The sequence below is a fragment of the Sceloporus undulatus genome, chromosome 2 (genome assembly GCF_019175285.1).
Source record: "Sceloporus undulatus isolate JIND9_A2432 ecotype Alabama chromosome 2, SceUnd_v1.1, whole genome shotgun sequence".
In the NCBI taxonomy this organism is placed as follows: domain Eukaryota; kingdom Metazoa; phylum Chordata; class Lepidosauria; order Squamata; family Phrynosomatidae; genus Sceloporus; species Sceloporus undulatus.
In genome coordinates this window covers 67,288,461-67,315,851 of record NC_056523.1, presented here as the reverse complement: position 1 = coordinate 67,315,851, position 27,391 = coordinate 67,288,461, and the positions used below count along the sequence as shown (strand labels likewise).

The window sequence follows — 27,391 nt, the reverse complement described above, 5'->3', positions numbered from 1 at the left end:
GATAAGGACAGGGAAGCAATCCAGTTCCTGTCCCGTCCCTCTGTGAAAATCTCTGTTTCATGCACAAAATTATTCAAATGTTGTATAAAATCACCTTCCAGCTACGTTTATAAGATGTATAGGAAACAAATGAATTTTGTGTTTAGATTTGGGTCCCATCTCCAAGATATCTCATTGTGTAAATATATGCAAATATATGTATTCCAAAAAATTTTAAAAATCCAAAATTCAAAACACTTATGTTACTATGCATTTCAGGTAATGGGACAACCCATGCAGGAATACAACCCATACATGTGTGTGTGTGTATGCATGTGTGCATGCGTGCATATATGTACGCATATATAGACACAGAAACAGACACACACCATGTAACTAATAAAAACTTCAATTTCTACTGATTTAATAATTGTACTGTTTTTATTTTTCCATATCATACTGCAGTGCTGTTACAGATATATGGTGCAATTGTTCCTGTTTTGTACATCCAGTCCATTCTGAAGTGGTAGCAACATTTGTCAATTCCAGTGCAAAACACAGCGTCACTAGTTTCTTTGTTCTTCATGTATCATGCTTGATTCTCTTATATCTGGGTTGTATTTGATCTATTATTAATATTACATTTAAAAATTCAAAATTTGATAAAGCTGTGGGTGTTGATTTCTTTAAACCTGATCTCTTTCTTGTTCTGTTTTTCTGTTTCTCAAGCCTGTGCAACCTCAGCAGGAGCAGGTGAAGAGGAAGGTGAAGCGGAAGCTGGCTGGATCGAAGGCGCTGCCATTCTCCTCTCCGTTATTTGTGTGGTACTGGTTACTGCTTTTAATGACTGGAGCAAAGAGAAGCAATTCCGTGGGCTTCAAAGTCGTATTGAGCAAGAACAGAAGTTTACTGTAATCCGGGGTGGACAAGTAATTCAAATCCTAGTAGCAGAGATAGTAGTTGGTGACATTGCACAGATCAAATATGGTAAATTTTCTTATATGCCTTCTGGAAAATATAGCCAAATCTGGTGGTGGGACATAATTTCACGGTGTTACTTCTCTCTGTGGAACTCTGAAGGGGCTGATCTTCTTTAACCACTGCAGCTGAAAGCCCTGCTCTGGAAGGCAGAGCAAGTTTTCAGGCAACATTGAGGGCTTCTGGGAGGAAGGAGGGAAACAAATTCCTGTTTCACTCATAATAGCATTCTTTGGACCACCATAGTTGCTTTATGTCATGTTGAAAAACAAGGAAATAGCAACCAAGATTCACAAAATTATATTGATGTGTTGCTATTACACAAAATAGTGAACAGCAAAATGTAAGACATGATTGGTTATGTTTCTAGGACTGTTATGTTGTTAATAATTTGAATTCAAAAATTCTGAAAACCCCATCAGGGAGAATCTTTTTCCCATCCTCCAGTCAATCTGTTGCAACCTCCACATCTTCAGAAAATAAATGTGTTCATATGATGTCTCCTTATCAATTGCAAGGCATACAATTTTAACTCCATCTATGGTTAAAATCACTGGGATGGAAGCATATCTGGTGATCATTTTCAGAGCAGATATGTTGCCTTTTGATGAACACAAATCTCAAACACATGGAGAAGTCTTAGCAGTTTTTTTTAAGTAGAAAATATTAGGACTCTGTTTTTGTAATAGTTTACAAATAAAAGGTGGAACAAAGCATGTATATTGAAACAATGGCCCATACAGACAGGCCAAAATAAAGTTGCTTTGGGTCACTTTGGAGGTATGCTGTTTAAATGACACACGCATCCTTAAGACTGGAGCGTGGCTTTGGTGCAGCTTCTGGCCTTTAGGACACATGCATCATTTAAACAGCATACCTCCAAAGTAACCCGAAGCAGCTTTAGTTTGACCTGTCCGTACAGGCCCATTATGAGCTCACAGAGTAGTATTCAGTGGGTAACTTGCAATGGGTCACTTCACACAATACATTTTACTTTTTCCATTAGAACAGCCCTGATTTTGTATATATTTACATAGTGTAATGTGTGAATAGGTAGTGGCTAATGCTATAGTGATGGCTGGTGAAAATCGGGAAGTGCTTTTTTCATTGATGAGGGAAAAAGTGTCATGTTAGTTTTAAATTTGATTATTGAGATATATTGGGAGATTCTTGTTTTAGAAGATAAGATGTGTTTGAAGATTCAGACATCATAGATAAAGAAATGTGCCAGTCTTGTTTCCCCCCCCCCCCTAATCTGGTTTTCATAATAGGTGACCTCCTACCTGCTGATGGGGTATTTATTCAAGGAAATGACCTTAAGATTGATGAAAGCTCATTAACTGGAGAGTCAGATCAAGTCCGCAAATCTGTTGACAAAGATCCAATGCTGCTTTCAGGTGAGTTTTGAGCTTTAAATTAGCTGTTGCTATTTAAGAATTTTGAGGTATTCTTTTTACCCACTCAACCCCCTGGGATTTTCAATCCATATATTTGTTATTCAAAAGCATAGGGTTTGAAACTATTCTAATAATTTCCATGTTATTTCTTAATTATTATCTCCATTTTTTCATATTTTCTTGCTAGGTTCTTTTCAGATATCATAGCTATATCATTTGGCTGCTTGGGTGTTTAACAAAGGGCCAGAACAGACAGGCCAAAATAAAGCTGCTTTGGGTCACTTTGGAGGTATGCTGTTTAAATGATGCATGTGTCCTAAGAGGCTGGAAGCCACACCAAAGCCATGCTCCAGTCCTAAGGACTGGAGCACAGCTTTGGCACAGCTTCTGATATCTTAAGATGCATGTGTCATTTAAACAGCATACCTCTAAGGGGACCCAAAGCAGCTTTATTTTGGCCTGTCCAGGCCCAAGGTGAGAGACTATAATTTCTCATTTTTCATCATTTCATTGGCCCAGATATGTACTCTATGTAAATGTACCATCTGTATTATAAACATGAAGATCAACTCCTGGCTATAGGTGGTTAGCCCATAGGCATATGGGATTCTCAGTCCTGGAGGGTACCAGTCATGTGATTTCACTGAACATTTGTTTCCCAAATATACTACAAGGGTGTTTGGTTTTTTTAACTTTTCCAAATGGCATATCTTTTTTAGATATATTTTCCTGTAATTTTTCTGAGCTAAAATAGAAAATGGGACAATTTCCCTTGTATGAGCATGGACTCTCATTCTATTGAACTTTTGAATGTTAAATTACTTCATGGCTAAGGACCAAATTAGGTCCTCAGCACTGAAAAGCCAGATATGCAAGCAGAAGGGCTGTTAAAAGTCCCTGACCTTCCTGCAGAGAGCTTTGCTGTCATATTTTTTTCTGCCAGTGGAAAGTGGTAGAATGAGTGTGGAAACATAATACTGCAAACACTTACATTTCTTCTGTATACACCAGGAACAGGTATGACTCTATCCTAGCCATAACAGCTGTAATTAATTCCCTCACATGCATTCAATGGGGAGCATTCACTCACCCAGGCAGGGATATGGCAGAACATATGTTGGCTACCCCACTAGTGGTCCTACCTCCTTCCCCTAGGATTCCTTTGTCTGGCTAAAATCCTATACAAACCAATCTGGGAATAATTTCCATTGTATTCTATGGATTTTCTTTCTGAGTAGTTCTGTACATAGTAACATTATAAAGGGTGGAATGGAAATAAAAATAGTATGCTATTAAATATGCTTTTCTTTTTAAAAATTATTATTTGAGTCCACAATCCAACAATGTCATCTTCTGGCATGATATGACTCCCTCAACTTGGTGTGTGTAGACGCACCTTAAACCTAGAAAAGTCCACATGCGTTAGCACTGGCAGCAGGGGTGTGTGCAACATTCACTGACCAAACACATGTGGACTTTTATAGGTTTAAGGTGCCTCCACACACCCCCCTGCTGCCAGTGCTAATCTGCTCCAGGAGGTTTTGTGCTTTCTTTGACCATTTCTAAAATCTCCTAGGCATCAGTTGGGAAGTTAGACACATGATCTTTGACTAATATGTTTTCTAAGGTTTATAGAACACTTTGATATGATTTATTATGGTCTTGGCTTCAACCTATAGAATCTTGGGATTGGTAGTTTTGTGAGGTATTTAGAATTCTCTGCATGAGACCTCTGCTGCCTGTCCACACTACAAATCTCAGGATTCCTAGAATGCTTCCATTAAAGTTGAAGCCATAATGAAGTGTTCTAATAATATTGTATGACACAGATCTAACTTACAAGTATACACTCATGGCACCGGGGCAGGGGATGGCAGTGTCTGGGGTGGCCCCTTCCTCCCCCGGCTCTTCCAGCAACTGGCTGTCCGGAGTGAACGTGGTCCTGGTCATGGCCTATGGGCACCTGGTCTTTGTACTACTCTTCATTTTTGTCAAGAGGCAGATCATGTGCTTCGCCATGAATTCTCGCCATGACTCCCACGTTCCTGTGGGTCAGCACGCACCCAAGGGCCTGAGATTGAAATCTGACTGTCCCAGGTTTAGGACATCAAGTATGAGACTCGGCTGTTAGCCTATGATGACGTCACGCTGCTTCAACTGGAGTATCCCAGGAGCCCATGTTCCTATAACTACATCTACAGGATGAAGGCACTGGATGCTGTCAGAGAATCAGAAATCCCCTTTTCTGCCGAAGGCAGGCATACCAAATCCTTAATCAGGAAGAACTTCCGGGCCCATCTGGACCTACGGAACACCAGCACCCCCTTCAAAGGCATCTGCAAAAGTCTTATTGACATGCTACTGGATGGGTATGACAGTGCCCGCTACGGGACAGGGTCTTTCAGCAAGGCTGAATATCTCAAGTACCAGGAATCTTTGTACTAGTTAGCAGCAATCATCAAGGCCTGAGGCAGTAGAAGCCTGCGGCAGCACCAATCCACGGCCAAAAACCTGACCCTCTCTCTTGAGAACTCTGGCCCGAACATCCAGGTCACCTACCTACCGTCCAGCCAGAAGAGCAAGCGGTCCATACACTTTCTGGAGTTCAAGAGCTTTAATGACAACTACAACACACTGGAGAGCACCCTATGATCCTTCCCTCTCTCTCACCACAGAACAAACAGAGAGGCTTCACTCTGTTTGTGGTGGCAGTCATGCCCTTGGTTTGTAATGTGAGGACTGTTTTTGCAATCCTGGCCAGCGGGTGGCATCTCAGGCAGTGGCACAAGGCGCCACTTTGGGGCACAGGGGAAGGGGCATCCAAAATCCTCCTGCTCTTCCCTTGCCCTCCAAATCCACTGGTGGCTTTATAAATAAGATGTTCACTTACCTCTTTAAGTTATTTATACAGATGTATACCCTCCCTGGCATATTTCTCTCTACCTACACCCCTGTCTGAGCCAAGAATGAGGGGGACTTCATTTAGTCCTTGTACTAGGGAACTGACCCCTTGCCCTACTACTCCGTAATGCAAATTGAATCCACTTCTCCTCCCATGGCCCATGTTTCTGCGCCACTGTGTGTGGACCCAGCCCTCTTTGCATTCAGATTGACCTGCCTTCCAGATGCCGGGATGTTATACTTATGTAACTAGGGAGCCTGACGGATGATCAAGTTGTAAACTGTCTGCAAGTCAGAAAACCAGCTTTTCTGCCATCTCATTTTGGATGAGGGGGTCATAGTGAGGAGGCTGCTTCTTGCCATAGGTTAAACTTGTCTTCCTCGCCTTTGTCCACAGTGGGCAGCACCTGCCAAACCAAGTGGGCTGTGTCCCCTAATGGCAGTTCCTCCCTTTCTGACCTGGATCCCAGCACAAGCCTTTTCCCTCTTGGAAAGAACAAGGGATCCTGTCACTCCTCTTGTTTCTTTTTAAAATGGCTGTTTAATAAAATGGGCGTCTGCCCAGCTATAAAACAACAACAACTACTGCTACTATATACTTGTCTCTCCCAATTTACAGGGGATGCATTGTGGACCCCCCCGCGCGCAAATCGGAAAAATGCAAATATCCAAGCCTCATTGATATAATGGCTGTGTGCTCCTGCGCACACACCATTTTGTACCTCCTGGCTTCCCATCCACAGAAATTCAAGACCACAAATGAGAAGTCACGAACTAGGAGGGGCGACTGTAGTTGGGGTTTGCAGAGGTTTGGCTGCCTTGTCTGGTGTGTAAGAGAGAGGCAAGAGTCTCCATAGCAGGACTGACTTGTTCTCTTTCAAGTAGGGATGTAAAAATAATCAGTTTTTTTTCCTTGATGAGAAAGGGTGGCTTGACATGCCTAGACACCCTATTAAAGAAATTATTAAGGGCTGCACAACATCTTTTGTCCCTGACAGAGACTGAAAAGATGAATCCTTTCTTAATTTTGTTTTTGTTCTGTTTTTCATAAAAGGTATTCTGCACAAAACCATTATACTTGGTAAAAAATTAATACATTGTCTACTAAATCCATTTTTTGGGGATTAAGATGTAATTTGCACTCAGAAAGTGACTTTTGGTGCAAAAAATGCAAACATTTCACAAAAAGTTCAAATGTGAAAAACTGTTTTAGAAAATGTGCAAAAAGTTATGTAATCTTACCCACCGGCGAGAAAAGTTTGGCAATTTTTCATTGTTGCATGTAACAATTAAACAAGCAAGATTTCCTTCCATACTTTCAGCATGTTAGCTTTTCTGAAATTAGTTCATGTGCTATAGGATTTTGAAGACTGCCTCTTAGGTTGACCTCTTCTGTGATGTGCTTTAAAACCAGTGACTATTTACTAATCACAAGATGAAAACTAATTCCCAAGGAAAACTCCCAGCCATGGTTGAATTCTAAAACACTGAACACTGTCAACAAGCCTTGAGGGATGCCATTGCTCACAGTAGGGGCCAGAGCCATATTATCATCAGGGCAATCAGTATACTTGCTTTAATTTAAAAAACAACAACAGTGTTTCTGTTATCAATATTTTTGTGGATTACTTGGATAATTGACCAGAAATGCATGAGATGAGACTGTCACTTTCATCAGAATTGATAAAAATGGGTTCACACATGAGGGGAAATGTTCTGCTATTTGTCATGACATTTAATTTCTGTGCTGCCACTTCAAGAATATCCCACAGGCATGCACAAAGGGGGGTCCTGTTTTAGGAAACCACTCTAGGGCCCTGGTACCTTGATCTACCCTTAGTGGGTCTTACCAGGAGTTGGCATTGTTAATGAACAGACGAACAATCTAGGCAGAGCACAACTTTTTAGGGCCTAATCATAAAGTTTGGCATTTTGCACTGTTCTGGCCTCATTTGGTGGAGTGTATTTAATGTTAGCACAGAAGATGTTACAGAATAATCAAATAAGAGAAGTTACGCAAACTGCCATTGAAAATCCCCTCTTCCCCAGCCTCTCTCAACATAAGATTCCATTTCTATTGCAAGTGAGTTGCAGGCTTTCTAACTGTCCCAATTTGGCAGGGATTGTCCTAATTAATCCTCTTTTTCAGCTGCTTTTAAAAAGTCATCCTACTTTTTCAGTTGCTTTTAAAATGTCCAGTTTCTCTCTCTTCCTCCCACTTTCCCACTTTGTCCTCAGCTTACTTCAGTATCAGCAATCTGAGTTTAAAAATGTAAAAGCAGTTTGTACTCAGTTAACCCTGGTAGACTGGGACAAAAACAAATTGCTGCAGCCTGTCCTATTTGTGTGTTCTTCTTATTAATTACTTTTGTAGTCTTGATCCCATTCTGATGCTGCTTGGTCATATGTACCCCAGCATTCATCTGTGAAATGCTGGAGAGTATGAAATTGTTCTGTTTTAAATTCTTGGTGCATGCTGAAAATTTCTGAGACTGATTTGAGCATACACACACTTTCTATTAAAGCAAATTTTACATGATTTGGGCAGCAAGAGGCAAAATCTAATTGACATGGTCTGGTGTAGTTTTGTGGACGTTGGGGCAGTTTTGGTACAATTTTTCACTCAAAATATTAAAAAGAAAAAAGTTCAGGAGAGTGTCAGGAACTTTCAGTAGATATCCTGGGAGCTTGGGGACCTGCCTATAGACCGTACCTCCCCACACCTTCTTTAAAATTCATTTGGCCCTCAAAGTTGAATGTAATGAGGTCCAAAAGACACTCCAGAAATAATCCAGTTTGAGACCACTTTAACTGCCCTGACTCAGTGCTAGGGAATCTTGGGGACTGTAGTTTGTTGTGGCACCAGAAGCTCTCTGTCAGAGAAGGCTAAATGTTTCACAAAAGTATAGTTCCCAGAATTCCCTAGCAGTTAAAGCAGTCTCAAACTAGATTATTTCTGCAGTATGTTCTGGACCTTAATTGCTTTAGACTGATCTCTCTCTCTCTCTCTCTTTTAGTAATGTTCTCAATTTTAAAATGGGATGTTCTTCAATTCCAGCACTAGAAGCTTTGGCTTCTAGTGTTGCTATCACAGTTTCTTCTCCTGATTGATTAGTGCTTGCCATCTGTGCTTTCACACTACTCGTGTTTGTGGTGATTGTATTCTCATTAGAAATAATGTTTTGGCTGCAACATATTTTGGAGTGCCAAATGAAAGAGGCTAAATGTATCAGGGTTGTTATGTTTCCAGCTCATTCTTTTCAGTTGAGTTTTTAAGTGAGAAAAACAGTAGGAGCTTTGTCTGTTATGCTTCAAGATCTGGCAGTTCAAGCCACTGGCTCACCCTATCCGTTCTCTTGCCAGTACGAGGAGGCCATTTGGGGAATGGGAGGCAGATCAATAATATGATATGCATCAATGACAGTAACAAATCCTGGGTGTGGACAGTAGCATCTCAAGCTTGTACAAAGAAGAGGGAAAGCTGAGATTCAAAAATCTCTAGATGTTGAGCTGCTGTTGCTAATCAGAACAGACCATGCTGACTTTAAAAAAATCCAAAATCTATCCTGTGGTTATATGTTTACTGAGCCAACAAGAATGTATACAGTATATCATGCAAGTTTTCAAAGTTTCACAGACTTCTCCATCAGGGAAAAATGGCTATATATTCCCATAGTAAATTTATCAAAGGCTTTTGCCATAAATGTAGTGAGAAATATCAAATGTCCAAGCTGGGTACAGGAAAGGAAGAAGCACTCAGGATCATATTACAAACATATGTTTAAGAATATCAAAGAATTTCAGAAGAAAATCAGCTTGTGCTTTATAGATTATGATTATAGGAAAGCCTTTAATTGCATAATCAGTTAAAAAAAAAATATAGGTTGTCCCTGAATGCATAACCTGCACTAAGGATGAGAGGCTGCTGTTAGGACAAGATAATGGACAACTGAATGGTTTCCATTGGCATGGGGGTCAGGCAAGACTGCATTTATCATCCTTCTACTTATCTTGTATGCTGACCATGTATTATTTAGAGTAGAATGCTAAGAATAGAGATGTGATTGGAGTGTCATTTTTGTGTGAGTATGTTACTGATAGTAGAAAACAGCGAATATGGAATTCTGAAAACGTGTATAGTGCCCAGATTGGCCAAAACACAGCCTCTCATCCTTAGTGCAGGTTATGCATGCAGCAACCAATATATTTTTTTAATGAAATTATGCTTAAAGGCTTTCCTATACTATAAACACAAGCTGATTTTCTCTGAAATTCTTGATATACTTAAACATATGTTTGTAATATGATCCTGATGCTTCTTCCTTTCAGATACTTTGGAGGTAGGATGGTTTAAATTACACATCGCCTCCAAAGCAGCAGAAGCCACACCAAAGCCAGACTATGGGTCCTTAGGACCGGAGCAAAAAGGAGATGGCATAGTCTGACTCCTGAGGCCGGCAACTGGTCAGCCCTGTGTCCATGGCCTGTTGTGGGAGTGGGCATGCAGAGACAAGCAGGCTTCCAGCCAGAGCATATTCGAGCTAGTTCTTTCATGCCGAAGGAAGAAAAGTTTTATACAGTTGAACAAGAATAATGACCACAGAGAATGTACAAAACGCCAAAATAGACAAGAAGATACTAACATAATTGTAAGACTGCCTATGGGATTTATGCACAATGCTTTTTCAGCCCAATCCGGCATGAGACATAGACATGCATAAACAATGATTTCATGCATACCCCTTGCATTATCTTAACCTCAAGAAATAAGGAAGTTCCATATATGTGCAAAAAGGCATCTTAAGGTTGCATCACATCCGTGGAAAGTAGTTTAGTCTAGATTTAAATTGTTGCTACTGAAAAAGCTGCAGTAATTTGGTTTGGATCCAGATTTCCTGGAAACGGAATTGCACTCCTGAGATACTCCTTCTGCGGAAAAAATAAAGGTGTTTTTCAGTGATTCTAATTAGACTTTTCTTGAATCCAACCTAACTGTAGTTTTAACAGATTAGAAAACATAAATTGCAACATCTTAATATTTATAAGAACAATTGTTGGCAGCATGAAAGACAAAACTTAGGAATATTAGCTTTGCTTCTTGTTTCTTGATCTTGCTATTTATGCTTTTTGGCACATTCGGTAGAATGGATCAATGCTTGGTTGGGCTGCTGCATAATATTGGTATTTTCTGACTCATGCAGTGAGGATGAAAAGCAAGCTTTTATTTATATTACTGCCTTTGCTAAGAATAGTAAACATAACAAACAGATGGTCCAATAAGTCAACTGCTGGTAATGTGCTGTGTGCGCGTGCGCGCGGCGCCGCACACACACAACGGATATTCAAATCATTACAAGTTTACATTGCTGACTTTAAAAGGACTTCATAATAATCAGGCTTAAATAAGTAGTTTTGCAGATGCTATCCTCCTTTAGCTAAGTTTGTTTCTAAAAACAATTAATTAGAACCACATAAAAGAACATAATATTATGAATATTATGAAACTTAATTTCAGACTAGAGCCTAATGTTCAAACAACACTACACCAGGCTGGCTCTCATCAGACATATACAGAGGTATTTTAAGCACCATAATCAAATTTTCCTTTTGTATATGGAGAAAAATTGTTGAGACTGTGTCGTATAAACTTGAATAGATTTGTTTTCAGAACTTCAAAGCTGTTTTATTATTCTCAACCCATATCTGTAGGGTTGCCATTGTCAGGCCCCTGATTTTTCCAAGGCAAAACTTAAAAACTAGTGATGGCCCCTCATGATATCATTAAGGTCCAAACACACTGGCAAAATAATCCAGTTTGAACCGCTTTAACTGCCTGGCTCAGTGTAGGAATCCTGAGAACTGTAGCTTATTGTGGCACTAGGGAATCCTGGGAACTGTATCGACTGTGACGAGAAGGCAAATGTCCTCACAAAACTGACGGTCCCAAAATTCCCTAGCATTTGGGCGAGGGCAGTTAAGCAGTTTCAAACTAGATTATTTCTCAGTGTATTTTGGACCTAAGTGTTATGCATTAAGTACTAACACAGCTGTGCACAACCTGTCATTCAAACACACATTTGCACACGCATACCAGTTAGAAAGAAAAATAACATATTTTCTTTTCTTTTTTTGAATAAGACAGAAACCTAACGAAAGAGGCTATTCCCAGATCAAGTGAAATGAGGGGGATTATTCCTTCTCTGAGATCTGGCAACTCTATGTTTGACACAAGTACACACAGTCATAACACATTAGCTAGTCCCATTGGAATAAGCAACTGAAACAATTGCTGAGTAGTAAGCCATTTCACTCAGGCATTTCCATTGATTCACTGGATCTGCTTTGTTTGGGAATAGTGATCAGATTTAGGCCATGTTTCCTTTAGGTTTTAAACATTTATTATTTGGAATGTAAAGTAGATGAAAAAAAGTACATTGTCACATACCTGATACTAAAATTAGCAGCTCCTCTTCTCATATTTAGCCTGGAATGACATAAAATATGCATGATTCAAACTGATATTTGTGACTGCCCTATTAAAATAATATTGAAAAAGTAATATGAGTGATGAATGAACACTGACTGAACACAAAAATGCCTGCCTGTACTTACAGACTCTGGTCAGGCCCCACCTGGAATATTGTGTCCAGTTCTGGGCACCACAATTCAAAAAGGACATTGAGAAACTGGACGTGTCCAAAGGAGGGCGACAAAATGGTGAAAGGTCTGGAGAACTTGCCCTATGAGGAACGACTCAGGGACTGGGGATGTTTAGCCTGGAGAAAGAGAAGGTTAAAAGTGATAACGATAGCCCTGTTTTAAATATTTGAAAGGATGTCATATGAGGAGGGAGCAAGCTTGTTTCTGCTGCTCCAGAGAACAGGACCCGGAACAATGGATGCAAGCTACAGGAAAAGAGATCCACCTCAACATTAGGAAAGAACTTCCTGACAGTAGGGCTGTTCGAAGCAGGGAACACACTCATTGGAGTGTAGTGGAGTCTCCTTCCTTGGAGGTCGTTAAACAGAGGCTGGATGGCAATCTGTTGGGGATGCTTGACAGATTCCTGCATGGCAGGGGGTTGGACTGGATGACCCGTGCGGTCTCTTCCAACTCTATGGTTCTATGATGCTAGATGTCTATGATCAGACTGTAGGAGAACATATGCATCTACTTAAACTTCAAAATGTATGAAATATCAAAATATGAATGGGTAATTTCTTTCATTAATTGATAAATAACAAAATAATTATGTTATTATAGAATAATATAACATAATAGCATAATATTTTAAATCATGTCCAATTAATATATGTCCTAAATAAATATCATGTCTCTCACTGTGTTTAAGACTGCCACAATAGAAACAGCAGCTATCTCAGCGCACCATCGAGGACTGTTAAAAAAATCAATGGGAGATTGGCCATTTAACTACAACATGGCAATGTGAACTGCATGTCTTTCCTAATATATAAAAAGCTGTTTATTAAAATGGGTTGGGTGGGAGCAGGTATATCAGTTTATCAGTATTAATCTAAATTTAAGGAATTAAATTCTCCTATTCCGATTTTAAGAATTGCAGTTTTAGCCTATTAATCAAGACCAAATCGAAACGTTTTCTAGATGAGCAATGTAAACCGTGAACTCCATATCCTTAGTTGTCTAGCATGGAAAAATGAAGAAAGAACACTCTTCTCCAAAAGGACAGAACAGAATTAAGACAGTCAGGCTCCTAACTATCAGACAATGTTGTCAGCGCTACATGTCTGCATCAACATGGTGAGGTAGAGATACTGTATTTAACTTCTTGTTTGCTTGGTCAACCCTTTGTGCCTCCACATCTGCCCCATCACACTACAAGGAAGGTCCTGTAGCCCACAACTGCAACAGAAATGGGAGAGAATGTCATTTTAAAAAACCTGAGGTTTCGTGTGTTGGTTTTCTAGATAGGTCATTGGTTGAAATCGCAGCATTGTGAGGAACAATTTAACAGGCTGGAAATTCATCATTCTCATTTGTTGCCCTCCTGGAACTGCCTCCAGATATTTTCACACTGGGTTCCCAGAAATAATAGTCCTTGAAAGCATGCAACCGGACTCTTGGGCCCAAGCACAATTGTCATATCACCTCCAGTGGTCTCTTCTAAGTTGGATGTTTGGGATTTGGGAGGGGATTTTGTACATTCAATGCATGTAGTCACACATTGCTCATATGATGAGCTCACCTAATGGCTCAGCCCAAGACGGCACAATAATTTGGAAAGATGCCAAGTCCCCATATTCGGTTGGAGGCTGCTGGTGCTAAAGCCAGTGCCCCAGGCCCTTGGAAACAGAACTGGTCTGTGCATTTGGGAAATTTAAATGACTACACTCCAACAGCTACAAAAAAACTCATACCCAGGAATCCATCAGTGTAGGAAAGGGCACTTTGGCAAGAGTTCCCTCAGATCTAGAGATCCTACAACTTTCGTAGGAACCCTTTCTTGATCTGCCAGGGATTTGAATTGGTGAATCAAAAAGCAGATCATAAATTAGCTATATTTGGAGAGGCCAGTATAGTTGGAATCCTGGCTAGGAAAAAAAGACTGGGGGTCATTTAGGAATGAGCCTGAGAGTCCTGAAATCAGGAGATATTAATTATTTAGATTGCAAAGAACACACTGGTCCAATGCGTTAATTAGTTTTCTAAATAAATAAATAAATAAATAAATGATGCAGCTATATTAAGGAATCAGTGCAGTTACGGCCTGGAGAAAAAAACAACTCGGATTACACTCTGGTGCTCTGGCAGTAAGTTTCCAGTACGCGTTTGTTGCTAAACAGAAAGAGACATAAGAGCAGTTCCAACTTGAAAGGCCCATGCTCTTTTGATTTCACTGAGCACTCATAAGTGTTGCCTCATTTGTATCTCACTTTTTAAGGAGAAGTTTGTTGCACTGATACACTAGAAATTCTTTTTCTTTGTTGGAAGGTAGGAGGAAAAACTTATGTACTTTATATACTTGATATGTACAATGGGCCACAAGAATTATATAGTTTTTCTCTCAGGGTTCACACTCAAGGTCTATATTCTAATGTTTTATGTAAGGGTGATGGATTTCCCTCGCTTTTTTGGGAACCTGTAAGCCAAAACACTTAGAATATGATGACAAAGTCCATTCCATACAGCCAAGGATCAACTCCTTTCCTCCTGATATTCTTAGTGCTACATGAAATATAGAGATATATATTTCTTAAGCTACCTGGTTCACCATCCTTTTCAATGGCCTTTTTTGGTGAAATAATATGGGGGCCATGGCATGAGCTTCATTTTAGGACACCTAGATGAGCACCTTAAAGCGTCGACAAGATGAAAGAACGAAACAGTGTAAAAGCTGATTATTGAAACATTACATCATCATCATCATCATCACCCTGTCCCCCCCCCCCAAAAAAAATTGATTGTATGCTGCTCACAATTTTAAAAGATAATATAATGAAAAAACATTAAAGGTGCACATTAAAATAGAATTAAACTATTTACTGTGTAAAAAGCAATGCACATTCAATAAAAAATAAAATTCAATTAAAAAAAAGCTCTTTAAAAGCAGTTCCTTTAAATAATACAGCCCTCCAGCCTCTACTTTAAAAACTTTCTGTTTTTAAAATGGCTCTTTGTATAAAAAGGACAAACAAAGAGATGTCATTCTGGCTTCCCTGAAAAGAGAGTTCCAGAATCTAGGGAAGCCACTTAAGTGAGAGCCTCTGCCTTATAGTAGTTACCCCTTGCTTCAGAGGGAGGTAAGGACATACCTATGAACAAATCTAGCCATGAAACTTGCCATTGTATGATCACCATAAATTAGAAAATTATTCAAAGGATGCAACAACACAATAAGAAGAAATGAATTTCAAAATAATACATAATGGTCAATGTTTTTAGCTAACTTTATCACATTCAATTTTGTTTTAAAGTGCAACCACGGGCTCATGCTGAGACATAGCAACAATCGCGACCCACCTGAAAATGGTAGCCTGTACTGCTTTCTGTAGGTTCAAGCTAACAAATTCCTTGCATCTATTTAATAGTAATACCAGTGATGTTTTCAAAGACTTTTTCATGTCTCAAGTTGCATCCGAGTAACTATCAATCTCAAGCAAGTCTCAATTCTTATACTTCCTTACTCCAAGTCAAGTCTCAAATCCAGTCTCAAGCCTGGAGCACAATTTTAGGGGGGGAAAAGGAGTGGCGGCGGCAGTGGGTAAACAAATTACACATTAACGCACATTGGTTCTATAGTCATTTTCTGATTGCTGGGTTTCATCTGTAACATGGAAAGCACATGAGTATGTATCAGGTAATAAATGAGGAAAAAGCACTCCTTGTAGTATGTCATTATGTAACATGTCAGAATCAACAACTCATTACATATTTCTTGTATCTTGAATGTGCCCAACAATCACATATTTTAGAAACACAAGTTAGGACTTAACATTAAAAAGGTACATTGGTCCTGTCCTCTAGTGAAATGAAGACAATTGTATGTGTTCTACTTTAGTTCCTGTAAAGTGGCTTTTGTGGAAAATGGCAAACATTCTGGTTTTTCTTTCATTTTTTTTTTTTTTTTGCATGACCCTCTAGAAATTGCAGTTAAAAACACATTCACTCCAGGCTTTTTGTGTCATATGAGCAATCTCTCTGCTCCCTGCACTTCAATGTCTCTGTGCGATGGGATTCCATTTCATAGAGGCAGAAGTAAAAAGAATTGGTCTTCATGGGCACAATGCAATTTAATGACTGCATAAAATGTACTGTCCATTTAGATCTTTAAATACTATACTATACTGAAATTACGTACGGATCTTAAAGGCAGCAGATAATATCGGAAAACATTTCAGTATCTTTTGAGAATTGGGTTCAGTCTGAGGCATAGCATTGGCCTTGTAATAACACAATTAAATAAGAGGGAAGTGCAAACGATATACTGTACATAGACAGGACAAGCCTGGCGAAATATGGCTAAATGTTGCATAAAGGGGATGGGTTAAGATGCCAAGCAAGATTAGAAGGTTGGCAGTTTGAGGGTGAGCTCTGTCACTAGCTCCACTTCTTCTGCAACCTACATTTGGAAAGCAACAAATGCAAGTAGATAAATGAGGTACACTTCTCACAGAAAGTATACACATTTTGGCGGCAGTCATGCTGGCCACATGAACCACCAGAGCAGTCCGTGGATACTGCTGCTCTTGGCTAGAACGGAGATGGGCACTGTCCCCCTACAGTTGCTTACGAACTAGATATTCAGTGTCGAGGGACTACCTTTACCTTACGTTTTACCTATCTTGAGGCCTGATTTTACTGGGCACTACCTTCCTTAGTGACCTCTCTTTAACAAAAAAAAAGGATTGCAAGACCTGCAGAATTGAGGGGCGGGATGGGCACTGGAAATATTGGGGATGGGAGTTAATCAGCCAAAAGCAGCAAAAACTTTGGTTACTAACTCATTATGCACACACTGGTATCATTTATCTGCATCCAGCCCATGTATTTATTCCCCAAAATAAGTGAGATTTGTTTTTGTTTCAAAGAGAAACTTTGAAGGGATTACTTGCAAATGAGAATGCACAGAATACGCAAGAAATCACTAAAATATAATAAGAGAATAAAAACTATGCTGGATTGGCCAAAGGCTTATTGGACCAGCATTCTGTTCTTGGCAGGGCATTTTAGAGTTACATTGAACTGCTTTTGCCATTTTAATAGGCCCATTTCCCCAGTTCGAAAGTCTTTTCTTTTGGAGTTCTACCTAACCTTTTTTTAAAAATGTAACTACCACCTGAATAATTTGATATCCATCAAGTAATGTGGCAGCTTACTCCTCACCCGTAAGCTGACTTGCTTCTCAACCCTGTGATGGTAGGGGTGTTGAAGTGAGGGTAATTGAACACTGATGGTCAGGGAGAATTTAATAAATTAGTGGGCTGGACAAAACATTTTCCAAACCTTTTTACTGTCTACTGTGTGAAAAAGCATACATTGGAAAAAAACGTTTCTCACATGGTCACATCTCCGGGCTACGGGAGCGTGTTGTATGTGCTTTGCCATGTTTTTTGAATATCAATAACACTGACCTCTTATGAAGGCAGAAATACATATCCTATGTTGTCAAGCACCTCATACACCCCTGTCCTCCTGAATACCGTCTGCCTAGTCAAGGTTACTATAGCCTTCTTCAAGTGTTACTCTGATGAAAAAAAGGATGAAAAAAAGTATTACTCTCCAGTCTTTCTAAACAATGGGTGTAGGTCAGCACCCCCCTGTTCCCCCCCCCACCCATATCACTTCCTCTCATAAAACGAAAGAGGAACATTTCTCTTTGGTGGGGGCCTCCCACATGAAGAAACCTAGGAAAGTTAGGGTTTGTGCTGGTCTATGAATGAAATAAAACCCAATGCATTTGCTCAACAAAAATAACAAGTTGCTCACAAGGTGAGGCTCTTTCTCTCCAGGTGCATTGCTTTCTATGTAAGGAAACCAACTCCCAGCTCCCATGTTGGAAGAAAGCACAGGGAGTGACAAATGAACGGGTTTCCATGATTTGCTCTCTTCCCTGTACTTTGCTGCAAGAGGCAATAAAATTCCCTTCAAAGTATAATATGGGAAGACTGAGTCTTTCCATTGCGGTGAGATAATTTTCGTTTCTATGTGGGCACTTTGTTTTTGGTACTTTCAAGTTACTACTTTCCTGCACATGGTGACCACAAGGTGAACCTATACAGGATTTCTTGCTAAGTTGTTAGAGCGACAAGAAACACAGCTTTGAGAGAGTGTGACTTGCCTAAAAACACCCATGGGTTTCAGTGACTGAGTGAGGCTATGTTGTAGTGCTATATAAAGCTTTCAATTGTTTTTTATTTGCTAGTTCTTTCTTCTTCTTATTTGGAGTGTGAGATTGAAGAGTGTATGAGAGTTGTGGAAATCCCTCCATGGTCCCTCCTTTTACCAGCAGGCAAATTCTTTTTTTATTCAGACATGTAATGATAATCACTTTGAGATAGCCTTTTTATTGGGGAAATACAATATTTAACCTTATAGTTAAGATTTAAATGATTTTACACTTTTAAAAATGTGATGATATTATAATATGGTATCGTTGCCTTTAATTTTTTATTATCAGATTTTACACTTTGTTTTAGCCTTTTTGTGAGATACCTTGGGTCCATTGCTAGGAGGAAAGGCAATAGTAATAACTAAGTAAATAAGTGATCTTTGAATTAATTGTCATAACTATGTTTAGTTTTAGTTTTACTGAAAGTTGCCTTTGTTCTGTTTTGTGGGAAAGCAGGGTGATGTTTAAAATAAATAAAATAAGGCATGCATGTTTTGTTTGCTTTTCAGATGGCATTACAATAACCAGGCCTGATTTTTTTACTGTGGCACACTCAGGGCTTCTTGCAAAAATTAATGACGGAAGCATGCCGGGGGGGGGGGGGGCTGCAAGCAGCCATGCAAAAACTGGAACTTTGGGGGCTGGAAGTGAAATCAAACTAGAATGAACTGGCCTTGCACAGGAGATGCCTTGCCCATTGCACTGAACACTATATAAATGAACACTGTTGTTGTCATCTCCATGTGTAAAAAAGGGAAGGAAGCGAAAGATAGAAAGGCAGGGCTACAAAGTAGAGTTCAGTATGGCATAAAAGTAGACTTATTTCTGAATTAAGAATGTGATCTTCAATTAGAACTTTCAACAGGACGACAGGGTTTTGGTGAGGGGTTTTTTTGAAACTTTTTTTTTAAAAAAATAACTGTTGTCAAAATTGGTTTGTTTTTAAAAGAACAGCCTGTTAATATATACCTTTAAAAATTCTTGTAGGTACCCATGTCCATGGAAGGTTCTGGAAGAATGCTTGTCACTGCAGTGGGAGTTAATTCTCAGACAGGATCATCTTTACCCACCTGTTGGGTGCTGGTGGAGATGAAGAGGAAAAATAAGGATAAAAAAGGACAAATATCATTCTGTATCTTAGTTCTCACCTAAAAAATATTAATGACTCAGACTGATAACACAGAGTACTTGAATTTATCTGATTCAGTCCCACAAATTATGAGTCCTTCCTTCAGGGATAGAAGTATATCTGACAATTTTGAACATTGTAGACCTGCAAATGTAAACAAAATCAGCTGCTGTTGGATACCCTCTAGTGGAACTTAATCATGGATCGTACTTTTTTTCATAGAAATCCAAACTTTTCTATATTCAAATTCACACATAAAGAATATCAGATGTCCCAGTATAAATATCCAGGAGAAATGAGCAAATTCTTGCTTTAGTAAGTTCCCACCTTCATCTAGGAGGTAAATACATTTAAGGAAAAAAGAAAAGAATATAAACTCTAATTTTAAGTTTAAAATTATGTTTAAAATTGCCCCCTGCATATATACTACTTAGATTTATTTTTTATTTCTAGCTCTATAATTTGGATGCATCCTTCTGCTTTAGGCAGTAGGCAAATGACGTTCATTCATTTTGTAAATAGAAAGTGCCATGCCACTATCTGAATACTGCCAGTCTGATAGTTTGGGGGATACACTGAGAGCAGTAGACACTGCATAAAAGACTTCACCTATGACAGGAGGGCAGTTAACCATGGAGCAGTGATCTGACAGAGTGTCCTAGAGGTAGGCTAGCTGGGGTCTTCCCTGTGTAGAATATCCTTGAAAAACAATGCTGTTTATTTTCATGGAAAGTGACGTGGATATAACGGGGTTATTTTCAGAACCAGGCACTATTTTTAACAATTTAAACTTAATGAAAACATAAAGCCAAAGAAAACCTTGACTGTAAGGCTATATAGAAATTAAAATAGGGTTTTAATATATATATTATATTATATATATATTTTTGTGGTTCACTGCAGCTGTCAGTTTCTTAGCATCTCGCGTTGAATAAAAGTTGTTTTATCAAACCATACACCTTAGCACCAAGTATAGCCATAAATATAGTCAACTTTTTAAAAAATAAAAATATACTTTCTCCAGTTTTTACAAGTATGCACCATAATTCTGGTATCTCTGTGCTGATACACATCTGAATCCAGTTAGGCTGGAAACTTGTATGAGTATACCAAAGTAAATGGTACCAGATATGTCCAGTGTATACTATTGCGAATCTATCCTATTTATTTTCTACTCAGAAGTAGACTCTATTGAGTTTCAGTGGACTTACTCCCAGGAAAGTTGTGATTCCGAGCAAAGCAAGGCTTGAAACTGGATGGCCCTGTGTCCCTCTGACTCGATATCTAAAATTGCATGTGGCTTGCAGCCATAAAACATTAAAAGAAGTGCATATTAAGAAGTAAATATGAAACAATACATGAACATTTTTTACCTTGTAGACAAGGAAAGTGTCTGGGGTATTTTAACCCATGTCATTAGTGTATATCAAACCTGTGCTACATTTAAGCATGTAAGCGGTGTTAAACATCCACCATACACTTTGCCACACTTAAACAACTGATTTTGAATTTAACTTAAGAAGAATTATATTACAGACTTATTTCCAGAGTGTCATTTTTCATATTTTAGACTACATAAAAAGGACTTAGACAAAGTGAAAATTGAGTGGTGCAGGAATAATGCAACTTTTTTTTGGACATAAATTTTCTTGCTTTAATTGTAACATTATTGTGACAAGTGGAACACAAAAAAGTAACCAAGGAGTTAAAATCTTTTGTTAACACATCTTAAGTAGACATCATTCAGACAGAAACCCACACAGCTCATCACATCTACAATTTTTACAAGTTCTTTTTCTTTGGTGAGAATATCCCAATTCTCCTAATCTCTGTCTGGAAGTGTACAGTTCTTTATTGCCCTGCATTTTCTTCTTTTTTCCTCCCTCCCTTTTTAAAAAAAGAAGAATACCTGCTAATCTACACTATTGACTGGAGGAAAGGTGGGGGAAAAGTTTCAGTTGTTCATAATAGCTTCATTGCACATCCACTAAAACATCTATGAAGGGCTTTTCAAAATCCATTCTGCAGTCATTCAGCAAAGCCTCTGGTATGTAGGGACTAGGCCTGCATGGAGCGGCAATTCTCCAAGCACTGTTCCTGTCCTCCCACTATGTCTAAACAGGGGCTTGTTCATGATTCTAGCATGAACTCCTCTGAAACAGACGTGGGCTACAGCAACAGTGCTCATTAGATTAATGTCCCTGATTTTAAGCACAAACATCATACGTTCCTTGTAGTATGCTTGAAGCTTTTTGAAAGCTTACCAGTCATATGTTTTGCATTTCAGTTTTATCTAGTATATTCCTTCCTCATACATTTTGTAAAATCATCATGCAGGTGTGAAACAGGAGGATGGACACACCTTCCAGGTAGAGGTAAGAAATCTACATCATCTCGAGGAGAGTCTGGGCATTTTTTAAAGAGGTCTGTCCTGCTAAATGGTGTGTGGAAATCAAAAAGAGAATGAAAAAGACCTGAGTGAATAGTCAAGAAACATATCTTTGTGATTTGGTTGCAATTAAATTGTGGATTTCAGATTTGGACTACATTCTTCCCCTTTTTGCTCTGTTTCTCTGATTATATCGGCAAATTCTTCATCATTTACAATGTGGGTGCAAAGCATCATTTTAAACTTTTAATTGAACACTTAGGGCCCAACCAGCTGGAGGTTAAAAACAGATTTAAGAGGAGACAGGCAGGCTGGGGGGAGTCTGTTGGGCAAGCACAAGAAATACCCAGAATCAGAGAATGAGGCAATAGCTGTCTCCCAATCTGTGCTCCCCAGAATGTGGTATTGAGAAGCATACAGCATCTGATCCTGGAAGCAGTCTGTAGCCACTGTGATAGTAGCCACTAAGAGCCTCGTCTCTGTTAATGTAGTTCTAGTCCGCTTTTTCAAGCTGTCTAACTAGTGACCACCAGTGGGAGCAAATCCAGAAGTTAGCTATGTTCTGGGAAGAGACACATTATCATCCTCTCAGTCAGCTTCATTGGACTCCCCCAGTTCTAGTTGTTAATGTTATGGCCTGATAGTATTTAGTTGAACTGTGACATTATGCAGCAATGGGGAAGAAATGGCAGCTAGCCAACCTAGAAAGAAAGCCACTGGGCCTATTGCCGGAGCCTTTACAGTTTTGAACCCTCCTGGGCAGTTTCCAAAGCAGGCCCTCTGATACTGAGTTTGCATACCATTTTATAGCTGTGGATAAGATGCTAGATGTGCTGACCGTGTCCATCTCCACCGTTCCAATGTTTAGTATTAGAATAGCAAACATCAACTAAATTACCTTGGACACGTGCGGCTTCTGGACAATCAAAAAGACCAAAAATTAAATATTTGAAGACGCCCCTCCCGCATTTAGTATTTTGGCTAAATATTTGTAACTTTAAGTATAAAATTGCTGGCAAAAGTTCAAAATTTCGGTTAATTGGGGTTGTTTTTTTTAAACAAACAAAAACCTAATTAGACAAACAAAGTTGTTCAGACCTGTCATTGCACATGTGGATTATTCACCTCAGCTCTAGCTCAGCTAATTTCCAATCATCAAAGCTTGGGAAACCTTTCACTGTCTCCGATGTGAAGAAATTTCGTGCCTGTCCTATCCCTTGGTTGTAACCAAACTTTTGCATTTTAGAAATGGTGATTGAACATCATTTTTAGTTTCCTGTCTTCAACTAATACAAAAGAAAACACAACAACAACAGCACAAGCGTACTGGTAATAAACTTACTTTATCAAACTTGAACTGAACCTGGTTTTGAATCACACACAACAGAAGGCCAAACAAGTTTAGTGGTGTACTGGTTTGGGTTTTCCCTAAATCGCTGTTACATATAATACGGTACAGCCGTAACCTAGGGAATAAGTTCCACTGAAACCCAGTAAGACTTAGTTCTGAGTAGGCCTGTAAAGGGCGGCATTCTGAAATACGTGCTTTAATGTTTTGGTACAATACATGAATGAAGATTTTAAATAGGACAAACAAACCTTTTAGATTCATGTAGTAAAGTGGATTCATTCTAGATAAAGTACAGGAAATACAGGGATTTAAATATAATTTGCCCCTTAACCTTAATCTAAATCCTTTTAAAAAAAAGCAATTTAAGAATGTCTTGCAAAGAGGAGCAGAGGAAAGAGCAAGACTAGGTAAAGTCAGTTTTCACACCAACGCTTTAACTCTTTTAATGTCTTGTCACATTTCTTTTGTATAAGATATCCACATATGAGTTTTTGTTCCCCACTTTTTGTAGCAGTCTTGTAATGACATTCATTTTTAAGACATTCGGTGCAATACCTTAAAACAAATCTGGTTTTGGAGAAGAAAGAAAAAGGAAGCCACATTAAGTCATAAATGTTCTTGGGTTTTCGGCATGTTAATTTGTTCATATTATTATGGATTTACTCTTTGTTTTCTTTTATATCCATTAGTACATCAGTAGAATTCTTCCCATACCTCCTTCCACCATCCGCCTTCACTACAGATGGGGCACAGTGCAAATGCCACTGATAATGGCAAATGCCACGTGGCAATGGTAACGTTAAGAACACCTAGCTTGTTTTAATTTGATGGGATTTCGCTCCGACTATATAAGCTTCCCTCTTTCTCTTATGACTATGGAACGGCACATATTTGTATGGCATAGTGATTACTGTGTGAGAGCTCCTATTGTTGCGCACTTATAAGAGATGCACAAATACCCAGTATTTTTTTTTACTAGGCTAACGAAATCGTTGTTTTCTCATTGAAGCACAATGGGATGAGAACAGTAGGAATTAAGGAACCTTTTGATTACTTGATCCAAATGATTTATAAACAATGTAAAATATGTATCTCAACCTGTTTTCCCCACTCACAAGGTTTTCAGTGTCAACTGGTGTTTCGGTCTGTTTTTTTCTCAGGACCATATTTGAAAAGAGAGCATGATTTTGGATTATGTTTTTTTTTCATCCTGGTTTCCTCCCCTCCCCCCCACAAGGTGGCACTCTCATAAGCATGCATGATCCAAAGTAGTTTTGGGAAACAATCCTGCTGGGGGTCAGGAATCTGGCTTGAACACAACCCGTAGCATTGGTAGAGCTTTATTGTGCTCCACAAAATTTTGACTCAGCACCAAGCTAAGCAGTTACTTGTAGTGATGATACTAGAAAACAAAACATCCGCTATGTGCTCTGTGCATGTCTTGGATAGGGGTTTCATAGGTTATTTGTCTTTAACTAGTATAACTTCATTCTGATTGTTCAAATGTGGGTTTGGTCAGCTCGTGACGCCATTTCTCTTTCTTAAGCATGCCCATATTGTTTAACTGCCTCATTAAGGGATAAATTTATAGTAAAGTATAAGGGTGAATTTTTGATCTCGATTTTGAATAGAATACTTCCTTTTCTAATATTTAACAATATTCTGTAAAAGGGTGTTGCGTTTTAAACATCCTATCTTAATGAGTTATTTTCTTTTCCACTAAAAAAACAAAAGCAGAATAGTATACAAGTTTCTTTATGTTGTGATTTGAATTCTTTAATTTTGTAAAAGAAAAGTATATGTATTTTCTTGATCCTCAATAATCGTAGAAGGTTTGTTTTTGATACTCAAGAGACCCTTTACTCGAGTGTAGCTATGCAGAGATTGCCTTCACAAGACATTTTCCTTCAGAGTCCCCAATTTTCTAGCATTACAGAGTGGGATACCAAAATGGGTTTTACACCTAGAATGCTCATATCTTTCCTTGGTGATGTGCCGGTTCCACGTTTCTTTGATGCCTTAAACGGTTTGTGCTAAATGCGAACATAACGGTAATGCAATGCTACAGATTGGGGGACGAAAAGGGAAATTTTTACAGGGTACATACATTTTTTGTGATGTGGGGGGGGGGCAGAGCAATATCCTCGTTTTGTTCCCCTTTAGCAACACCCCTTTCCTACTCCATCTACACCCGAACCTTGGAGACATCAGATGCAATTTGTCAGAAAAAATGCCCTGTATAAGTGTTCTTAGACTAAAGGAATAATGCAATATTCCAATCTATTCTGCAGATGGTTGGGAGGAATGTACTGAACTTTTTTTATTCATGATGCCTTTTGGGAACATAAGGTTTCATAAGACATGAAAAGCATGAGGATACAGAGACCTATAACTTACAGGATGAAGAAATAAACGGGAAACCATACCTTAATAAGCTTTTTGACAGCCCTATTTCTGGTTTCTAGTCTTACTAGAATATAACCATTATCAGTGCTAATTCAAAAGGGATGTAGTGGGCCCTTGCCAAGCCGGAACTAGCAATTGTACTTAGAAACAATCTGCTTTCAAATGTATTTTCTTTTCTGCCAGACCAATTAGTTTAAAAAAAAAAAATGTTTGGGACAGATGAGTACTAAGTCATATAAAAGATGCTTTTCTTGGAGCTGTCACAACTTTGAAGCCCATTTGTCATGAGGAAGAAGGGCTGGTGGAGGAATAAAGCTAGATATGTCACAACTGGTTTCCATCCAGTTCTTTGAAGTCTGGTGAATAGGAATACAAATATATTATGTCGTATTGCGAGCTCTGAATGTACAACCGTCCCCATTACGGGTACTGGCTGAGGCATACTTGAAACAAGTCGCCAGATCACAATCCTTGGAGGAATGGAAAGTCTTTTTAAATGACAATGTAATAGTTATATGGAGACTGTCCCAAGAGCCAGGGAGAAACAGGGGAGAAGATAGAATTGGGCGGACGATTGTAGCTTTCTTGTTAAGGCTGCCCCAAATTACCCACTTTCGCCTTTACAAATCGAAGGAAGAGGTGGACCGTCAGAAGGTGGCGTTTGACAAGAGAGATGCCTTTCTGGCCTTATTTCTGTCCAAAACTAGTGGACCAATGAAGGCAAAGGAAATTCCGTTGTGGTTCCTTGGTAATCTCATAAATTACTACAGAAAGAAAAGATATTTTCATTCAGGCCATGGCAAAATATTACCAAGCAAGTGCTTTTGAGATCCAGAGAGAAAGACTACTTCACTGAGAGTACTGGGTTCCAGAAAGAACTTACTCAACCTGGTTTATGGTTCAGAGAGTTCAAGAACTCAGCTGCCACCACAAGAGCTCTGTAAACTGTCACAGAATGAATAAACAAGCATAAGAAGGAGTCAGAAAAGGACATGCATCTAGTACAAGGTATTTGAACATTTAGCCTTGGAATAAGGCCTCAGAAAAGAATAGTGGAAGAATGTGGAAAGACCAGGTGTCCCACAATGCTGTGTGATTATCAGAAATTCCTATATATGAAAGAGATATATTTAATGTGTATTAATAATACTATTTAATTTTTTAAGAAATTATTTTTAAGAGTGGTTTATATGTGTTGTCTTTGTCGCCACCAGTACAACAAACGTGCTTTTATTTATTTAATAGGCAGCTCAAGTTGTGTTAGGTTTAGGAGGGAGCCAAAACACATTGGGCATTTTAAGAATAAAAAGTTATTGGACATCACACACCACGTCGGACATTGTCTCCTTTGTGTCTCTACTACTGTGAATACATCTTTGTCCCTGTCAAGAAGAATAAGCCATTCAAGAATGGTGATTTCAGTTGGCTGCCAAACACAACAACACAAAAACAAAAACCCACAGGTATCTTGCTCCTGTAACAAAATTGGAGGGGGAGGGAGGGAGCATTTAGCTTCCATACCTATGTAAAGCGGAATTGAAATTTCAGGCCAAGTCAGAAAAAAGCAATAGGATATAGAATAAGATTTTGTGCCTTTCAGGCACACAACTGTAGTACAGTAGTATATTTCCACTTTATGCAACATGGAATCCTGGAATTTACAGTTGAAGGAAGGATGTTTAGAATGGATTCTCAGCCGAAAGCTTAGTTCTTCATCAAATGACAAAACCCCATATTCCATATGATGGAAACCATAAGCAGTTAAAGTGGAATGCACACAGTGCGTAACGTGTAGGTAAAGGGCCCTGCAGAAAAATCTGATCATGGTTAATAATTTCAGGGGTTGGTGCACCAGCGTGGACATCTTTTGGTTTTATTTCAGGAGAGAGGGTCAATGGGAACTTAAAATACAGGTGTTATACCCCCACCCACCTGATTTTATGGTATGGCCATGATTAACGTGGAGGGCCATGGTTTTTTCCCATGACAACCA

The 27,391-nt window shown here is 39.0% G+C and overlaps 1 protein-coding gene and 1 pseudogene across 7 annotated transcripts in view; both read left to right on the top strand.

The window, feature by feature from the left end:
* The first annotated feature begins 662 nt into the window (after positions 1-662).
* The window catches only part of ATP2B2 (ATPase plasma membrane Ca2+ transporting 2), a 166,500-nt gene continuing 139,771 nt past the window's right edge, over positions 663-27,391 (top strand). For 6 of the 7 annotated variants that reach the window (XR_006102033.1, XR_006102032.1, XM_042450231.1 and 3 more), the window contains exons 1-2: positions 848-966; positions 2,229-2,354. Coding sequence is in view for 5 of the 7 variants with exons in the window: in XM_042450231.1 (XP_042306165.1) it covers positions 2,342-2,354 (13 nt within the window). In the remaining 2 variants the exon portion in view is untranslated. Of the gene's footprint in view, positions 967-2,228; positions 2,355-27,391 lie in introns of all 7 variants that reach the window. The other variant, XM_042450235.1, reaches the window with a different exon arrangement.
* Positions 4,263-5,010, top strand: LOC121921735 (annotated as a pseudogene).